Raw genomic sequence first — 9,329 nt, forward strand, 5'->3', positions numbered from 1 at the left:
ACTAAACAAGTACTTAAACAGAAATAATTATGGTTACTTGTTAGTTTTCCTTGGTTTTTCAAATTTCATATTTGATATCAACTACTGTAAGTTCAATTTATGGTTTTTGCAAATTTATTTAACATTGTAAAAGTAAGAAAATGTCAAAAAACTCACCTCAGTTAAGATTAAAGGAGCAATACTGTTGATTTCAATATGGTTTCTTAAATTATCTGGAGTAATGTGTGGAAATGGAAGTGTTTTTGAAATCCCAGCATTGTTGATTAACAAGTTCAAACCCTCTTCTTTAACAACATCTTTCACGGTTTTCACAGCTTCTTCAATCTCAATACCTTTAGTGACATCTTCAACCAAAAATACATAACTTCAAAGACAAGACCAAAGAGAAAACTTTAACTACAAAAATTTGTGTTGTAAATACACAGAAAAAATCTACTATTACCATTATTATCTATATTAGATAAATAAAAGGTTTTTATTCCAATCCTTAAATACAAAATATTACCAAAAATATTGCAATAAACTACTACTGCTTCATTTTTAAGTATTATATACTAATTTTTTTAAATTAAGGAAAAAGATCAAATGCCATATTAGATATTTTTAACAGCTTGAATTTTACATAAACACTTACCTAGTTGGATTATATGTAGTTTTGTTGTATCTGGTATAGAATGTTTAACATCTTGTAACTCCTGTGTAGTAAAATATATCTGCATGATTGAGCTTATCTATTGAAAATGTTAAGTACACAAATAATAATATTTCTTAAATTATTAACTATAAACAAGTATACTGGGCACTGATCTGCTCAGGCATTGTAAAATTTTAGAAAAAATGTAACCAATATGAACATAATGAAGTGATAAGACTTGGAGTTCCAGAATTGTTAAGAAAAAAAAAAGACATGCTGTGGATTGAATTACTTGAGAATGGTTTAAAAATTAAAGGATGATACAATTTGAGCTTAAGTTTAGATTTTTTCAACCTTTGTAAATTATAATTTATAGCAAAGTTCATGAATGAGAAAACAAAAGTGGCTATAAGATTGGGTATGTTCTTGAGCTCTTATATTATAAGACATGGTATTATACCATTTATGGGCAACCAATATAAAGGCCTAATTAGTACTTAATTAACTGCCATAATAATAACATGTAAATGCACCAAAAATAATAGTGCTAAAAAACATTATGTAAAATGATAAACTTTTACGGGTTTTTTTCTTTTGAGTGCAATTTCTTTTTCACAACAGTATATTACTGGAACTACTACTAGGTGGTTTACACCTTTTTTAAATACTTCAAATGGAAAAAACGCTTACTAAATGAAAGTCCGACTTCTAGAAATAAACTGTATTATCACTAGTCGTTGAACAAGGCTTTTAATTTTTAATAACTTTGAAAATGTAAAGCATTCTCGCCATAGTCGTTCATTGATTATAAATTTAACTTTTATTGTGTATTAATTTATAATATTATATATTTTTAGTTAGTTTGTTATACAGAATAAGCTTCACTGATATAAAAGTTACTTTTTATTGTGATCTATACAATAGTCTTTTTTCCTGAACTTACCTTTGCTTCTTTGGGTTTTCGACACGAAGCGAAAATATTTTTTGGCGCCGGTATCAAAGCGGTTAATTGTCGCACAATCTCAAATCCAATTCCCCGATTTGTGCCAGTTATAAATATATTTGAAGCCAGTTGCATATTGTTTTAAGTTTGCCCTATGCTGTTAAAATTCATAGGAATTTAAATACCCTTCTTTCTTTCCGAAATGAAGACTAAAAGTAAAGAAAGTTTAACCAGTTGCTTTAAATTTATTACTGTACTCAATAAATCAGCAGAATATGTGTGCCTCGCCCTCTAACGGTTACAGCTGGTTAAGATACGTTCTTTAAAAGTTACGGTTTAAATAGCAAAAAACTGGCTAAGCGTTAAAAAAATTGTGATAAAAAATCACGAGAAACCAAATAGACAATTTATGAGGTGTGTAGAAAACATATCTGTACTTTACGTCATTGAGATAACTTTTTACCACCTTGGATAATAACATACATTTTATATACCAAGCACTCCCTTTATTTATGTTGTTAGGTATCTGCTTGCTTGTTTGTTTCCGGTAGAAATTCTTACCGAGGATCTTCAGCGATACAAGTCCTTTCTTGATTAAACCAGTTTGTTCTTCCTCGATACAAACTTTTAGTACACAGAAGTTCCACCATCAGTACGTTTCTCGTCACTTTAAGCTTAATAACTTTTATAATACATGCTATAAATCACAGCGACTCACAATCTCAATAATTTTGCTCTCCACGAGTGCAAAACACACACTTTAAGGCTCACTAGCTCGAAACTAACAGAATCATAAATTACACAGAACTCAAAGTAACTACTGCTCTCTCTTCATTCATTCCCACTGGCTTTCTCTGCCAGGATAATATACTAACGAAAAGGGCAAGTCGAACAAACTCGGACTTCCCCGATAATTCGAGAAACTCATCACGCACCCTACCAGCGCCAAGCACACCAGCAGCGTCACGTGACTTCCGCTATCGTAACAATACTAATGTCCGATGAGAATCCACTGACGTTAAATGATTTGTAATGTTCGAACTTTGTAAATGCTCCTGGTCAAATATATGAAGTTTTCCGATTGATAAGCGCTATAACAATCACAGTTATAGCTTCCAAAGGTAATAGCACACTGACTATACCAAACTAATAAGAGATACTCTCTTTTGGCGCATCGCATTGGTTATATTTATAGGCGTGGCAAAGTTTTCTAGAAAATTCAGATTACATAACAATACTAAGTTACATTTAAGCGTTTAAGTATATACATATATTGTTGATTCATACTCTCGAAAATCTTCTACAACTTTGGAGAATAGGTGGGAGTTTCGCAATACATATTTAATATTATAAGCTATAAGCTATGCATGTTTTTAAATATAAACTTAATCTAAACAAACGTTGATATTAAAATAAATATATAATAATAAATTCGTTACAGTAGTTAAGCTCAAAGCTACAAATAGAGTTATCTGTATTGTGTCCAAAATGGGTATCGAAACCCAGGTTCGATATAAGCCTTCTGATTTGCTACTGTGACACTGGAAAGCTCACAAAAATGAAACACACCCAATGTTAAAATATATTCACACAAAAATAACACATACACGATGTTGTTTAAAGTTTAGCTAACTTTCTTTTAATCTACGCCAAAAATGAGAAAAACATGTACCTAATGTTTGATTACGTTTAGATAGCTTTTATTACCCTCCCCAAAAATGACGCACTCATACTATTATATGCATTTTAGGTAACTTGGTTAGTGTTTACGCAAAATAACACGCTCTACTATATTAACTATAGCTAGCTTTCGTTAGCCTTCGCACAAAATAACACAAGCACACACTCACACACACACACACCGTTTTATTAAATAGTTTCGTTCGAGTTTACTTGCTGATTATACGTATTTTTCCAAGATACAGCTTTTACAATAAGGAAAAATATATTTTTAAACGGGTACGATGTTTCGGCCACTGGTGCAACTATTCGTAAGTGCACAAGTTCTAGCGGTAAAAATTTGTGTACTTAAACCAACAATATAATAATGTATTTAAAATAAAAAACCGATGTTGGTTACTTACACATGTGCATATCAATCTGTATGAATTGATAGATTATTTATTTATAGCTGAATAAAAAATTAATTTAAATATGTGGAAGAAGTACGAAAGATTTCGATAAGGTTAGGAATATCTGGGTAAATAGCGATCAAAAACATAAGATAGTCGTGCCTGGGTACTTGTTGGTTGTGTGATTGTTTAATTTTATTAAAAAGACTTTTCTGATTTATATTATGTTAATGTCAGGTTCATGTTTTAGTCTGGCAACATTCTGTTAGAAAAAAAGTGTGTTTTTTTCTCTCATATGTTCATGTATATGGAAAAGGGAATTTGGGTGTTCCCTTAACCTGAGTTCAATTTATGTCCTGTTTCACCTATTTGAAAAGCTGAGCAACTGTCACACTGCAATTTGTAAATATTTCCTTGTGGGATGGGTTCACTATATGTGTTTTTTTTTATATGTGTTTAGTTTTAACTCAGTATTCCGAAGGCCCGATAGCCACAGATTTTTGGTTTTCGCAATATAAGTCAAAATTGAACATTTAAACAAATTCGTAGGTCCATAATAGATGAATGCAATCTCAAAGGTACATCTTGGTGGTGGTTCGGGGGACCAGACGCCCCTGATGGCTTGCTCTCGTTTTAAATACAAAGAACAGAAACATTTGAATCGACAGTGTAGTGTAAAGGTCTCGATGTCAAGATAATTTTATTAACTGGAAGCTTTGAACATGTTTGATGAGTAGAGGGTATAGCATACGTTATCACAGCACTATGGAATAAGAATGATCATTTTAAATGTTAAGAAACAACAAAAAGAAATTTACATATTCGGACTATCAGGCCTTCGTAGTAATTGGCCTTCGAACTAACGAGCCGTCACTTAATTCAAGGGGTGAAAATTAATCTAGTCATTATGTTGAGGTTATAGTTACGCGCTGATCTTTTCCAAAATCTTATTAGAAGTATAACATTCTTTTAAATAATGCTAATGATTAAACTTCCTTCGTTTTTGTTTGTTTGTTAAGGTCCGGCATGGCCAGGTGGTTAGGGAGCTCGACTCGTAATCTGCAGGTCACGGTTCAAATCCCCGTCTCACCAAACATGCTCGCCCTTTCAGTCGTGGGTGCGTTATAATGTGACGATCAATCCCACTATTTATTTGGTTGGTAGAATCACAATAGAGTTTCCTTAATTGGATCCTTGGTTAACAACGTTTTTGCTGTTTCTAAGAAGTTTTAGAAATTTGTTTTTCTGGTGTAAAATTTTGTTATATAGACTTCTCGTTGTTTAGTATTTTCGAATTTCTATCAATAAATTCATCAAAAAGTATTTAACGGACCGACCTGTTTTTTGTTTAGTTAGTAAATTGTTCACTGATTTGTTATAGTTTTTTTCGAATGTTGAAGATTTCCGGAGATAGATTTTTGTTGTCCCGAGTTGAATAAGACGTGGATTCTTCTTGAGATTAGTTGATGTTGACTGAATTTGTGATTTGATTGTATTATTACGTTACCGTAAAAGTCTACAAATCTGGATTTTACCTGCAATGCTGGGATGGAGACAGGAGTGACTGCATAGTTAAGGCCTTTGTTTAGAGCTGTGAATGGTGATAAGAGTGACTGCATAGTTTAGATCTTTCTTTAGGGCTGTGGATGTAGACAGAAGTGACTGCATAGTTAAAACATTTGCATAGGGTTGGGATGGTGATAGGAGTGACTGTGTAGTTAAAACTTTTGTATAGGTTGTGGATGGTGATAGGACTGACTGCTATGTATATTTATGTTTCTCTTTTTCTTACGTTTTTGAGATGTCTTCTTGCAGTATTGGCGAGTTTTCTGAAATGCTACTTCTCGGTATTAAAGAATCGGGTTATATCTATAAACGCAGTGACGTAAGACAAAGATGATAGGAAAGTTGGAAGCTAAGAATGAAGAACAAGGGCCAGGTGGTTAGGGCGCTTGACTCTGAATCCCAGTCCCACTAAACATGTCTGCCCTTTCAGCAGTGGGGGCGTTATAATGTAACGGTCAATCCCACTATTCGTTGGTAAAAGAGTAGCCCAAGAGTTGGCGGTGGGTAGTGATGACTAACTACCTTCCATCTAGTCTTACACTGCTAAATTAGGGACGGCTAGCGCAGATAACCCTTGTGTAGTTTTACACGAAATTCAAAACAAACAAACCAAAGAATAGTTTTGTTAATTTACTTATTGATCATAAGTATTTTTTTTACAAATTCCAGCTTTTAGAGTACGGAAAATATAATATATATATATACATATCGTATATAATAAATATTAGCATATCTTTAACGGATATTTGGAAAAGAACAACAAGTAAATATAAGTTTAACACAAGGACGACATTAGTTTTCACCCTTGGAATGAAAATTAAACACATGTTAAAAAACTTATATGACGGACCTACTCTGTCAGGAACATTTACAAAATGCAGTATAGCAACAGCACAGCCTTTCATACAGGTGACGTAATTCAAACATGAAACCCTACCTATGAATATATATAAAATACTTTTTCTTTCTAATAGAATGTTACCATACTGAAATATGAACTTGAATTTAACAGGGAAGCCATACTTATAAGATTAAACAATCCCACAACCAACAAGTACCCAGGCACGACTATCTTATGTTTTTGATCGTCTTCCACATATTCAAATTCATCATCTTCATTTTTTTATTTTTAACTACAAATAAATAACATGTCGATGCATGCAAATTGATATGCACATGTATAAGTAATCACTATCGGTTCTCTAGTTCATATATATTGTTGAATATTGATTTAAGTACGAAAACCTTCTTTACCGTTAATACCTGTTCACTTGTGAATGATCGCACTAGTAATCGTAACGTCGTACCTGTTTAAAGATATATTTTTTCCTTGCTGTAAAATTTGTAGCTAATAAAAAATACTTATAATTAGCAAGTAAGCTTAATAAAACAGTGTGTGCATGTTATTTTGTGTGAAGACTAGCTAAAGCTAGCTAATCTTAATATAACAGTATGTGTTTGTAATTTTGTGTGAAGGATAATCATAACTACTAAGATAATAAAACAGTATATGTGCCATTTTGTGCGAAGGCTAATTAAAGCTAGCTTAACTTCAAAAAAAAAAAACAACGTGTGTGTGTGTGTCATTTTATGTAAAGGCTAACTAAAACTAGCTAAGCTTAATAACACAGTGTTTGTGTTATTTTGTGTGAAGGCTAACTGGAGCTAGCTAAACTTAATTCAACAGTATGTGTGTTTATTATTTTATGTGAAGGGTAACGAAACCTAGCCAAACTAATTACAGCAGAGCGTGCTATTTTGTGTGTAGGCTAACTAAAGCACTCGAGCATGATCTCAGTACCTTAAGCTAATCGTTATCTGTTAAACAAAGCAACACATACATGTTATTTTACTAATTTTAGCTAATTTTCTTTGGCCTTTACACAAAATAACAAACACAGGCTGTAATATTACGTTTAGCTGGCTTTAGTTGGCCTCCACATAAAATGACATACACATACACTGTATTATTAAGTTTCTGTGGTTTATTTAGACTTCAAACAAAATCTCATACACATTGTTTTATTAATAATAATAATAAATTCCAATCAGAGTAAGCTATATATTTAAAGCGAAGCTGAAAATCAGCCTGACTATCAGTATAGCTAACTGCGTATTCCTTTTAATGCTACTACTTTTAAAGATTAGAATGCATTGTGTGATTTGTAAGGTACCCTCACTGTTAACGATATTTTTGGTTGTAAGTTTATTTGGTTTCATTAACTTTCACACAAAATGACAAACTCACACTGTTCAGTGAATTCTAGCAAGCTTTAATCAGCCCTCACACAAAATGACAATCGCCCACTGTTCAATGAATTCTAGCAAGCTTTAATTAGCCCTCACACAGAATGACAAACGCACACTGTTCTATTAAGTTTAGCTGTCTTTCTCACAAAGTGACAAACATATACACACTGTTATATTCAATAGTTTCCAAAAGTAGTTTTATTGCATTCAGAGTTCTAAGCCTTCAGTGGAGATGGATTATGACTTTTAAAGCTATAATTGAAACAAAGGTAGTAAAACCATTCATTAGCATCGAAACTGTTACGCTTTTGTTGTTGTTGTTGGTATTTTTAAGTTACCTGGAGTTTACTTCAAACGTGTTTTTGTTTCATTCCCTTGCTCTATGAGGCACTTTCAGTAAGGCCTTTCGATCACTTAAAAGGGAAATGCAGGATAAATCGCAAAAACAGACTTAAAGGTCAAGATGAAAATATGAAATATATATATTTATATATATATATATATTAAGCCACTACTATAGTGTTAGTATAATGTTATTGAAATCAAATGACCTTGATTCATTATAGTTTTTCTCACTCGGTTCTTACTTTGATTCCGTAAGTTGATTCTTCATATAAAATAGAGATGTATGTCCAGGATAGTTGTTTAATAATTTCCACCATAGCTTGAGCCTTGTTGGTGTCAGAAGGCACAGTCCTCAGAAAATACTCGAAACGTTGCTTGTTGCTGAGTTCCGGACTAGTGGAGAAGAAACTCACCTGAAATACAATCATGGAATTTTATGGTGAGTTGTTTGACTAAAGTACATTAGTTAAGATCACATTACTCTTTATTCCTCTGTTAATGTTGCTAGTATCTATTAAACTCCACTTGTTTTATTTCTGCCAATTTATATGGATTATGTCCACTTTCAGTACCCTCCTACAAGGACATGAATTCAGCTTACTCACTGAAGTAGATTTAATATGTCACACTTCCACGCGACCTACTCTGTAGTTAGTCCCCAGTAATGTCGCTAATTGAGTTCTCAGTACTCATAACAATATATTCTTATGTACATCATTGGCTGATGTGTTTTTTTTTTCACTAATTTGTGTGAGAAATCTAAAAGGGCGTGATCGATCTTTGAATGTAGCCCATATTTCTAGGCCATTTGGGGATAGCACCCGTTATGAATAACCTAGGGCTGAGCTTCGAGGTTTCATCAGAAATTGGTTAAACATATACATATTTAATATTGCATACAACATTGTCATGTTATGATTGACGAGGAACTAAGAAACACCACAGATACGTATGATGGAGAGAGTAGCAAGGAATGTTTTTAATGATAGAAATAGCTACAAAAAGTGTTTCGGCAAAAAGGAATACCACAGATAAGTTCGATGGAGACAGTAGCAAGGAGAGTTCTATATGACAAAGATAGCCAAAAGAAGGTTTTCTGGAGAGAAAAAAATACCACGGAGACAGTAGCAAGGAGTGTTCTGTATGACTGAGATAGACACAAAAAGGGTTCCTGTAAAAAGAACACCACCAGTTATTATGATGTAGGCAGCAGCTAGGAGTGTTCTGTATGACTGAGATAGACACAAAAAGGGTTCCTTTAAAAAGGACACCACCAGTTATTATGATGTAGGCAGTAGCAAGGAGTGTTCTGTATGACTGAGATAGACACAAAAAGGGTTCCTTTAAAAAGGACACCACCAGTTATTATGATGTAGGCAGTAGCAAGGAGTGTTCTGTATGACTGAGATAGACACAAAAAGGGTTCCTTTAAAAAGGACACCACCAATTATTATGATGTAGGCAGTAGCAAGGAGTGTTCTGTATGACTGAGATAGACACAAAAAGGGTTCCTTTAAAA

General features: G+C 33.1%; 1 protein-coding gene across 1 annotated transcript in view; it reads right to left on the reverse strand.

Annotated features, from left to right (window-relative positions):
- Positions 1 to 9,329, reverse strand: part of LOC106465579 (metabotropic glutamate receptor 8-like) — a 65,015-nt gene that overhangs the window by 9,502 nt on the left and 46,184 nt on the right. The window contains exon 4 of the mRNA XM_022393507.1: positions 8,053 to 8,223. Coding sequence (XP_022249215.1) covers positions 8,053 to 8,223 — 171 coding nt within the window. The remainder of the gene's footprint in view (positions 1 to 8,052; positions 8,224 to 9,329) is intronic.

The sequence above is a fragment of the Limulus polyphemus genome, unplaced genomic scaffold (genome assembly GCF_000517525.1).
Source record: "Limulus polyphemus unplaced genomic scaffold, Limulus_polyphemus-2.1.2 Scaffold1990, whole genome shotgun sequence".
In the NCBI taxonomy this organism is placed as follows: domain Eukaryota; kingdom Metazoa; phylum Arthropoda; class Merostomata; order Xiphosura; family Limulidae; genus Limulus; species Limulus polyphemus.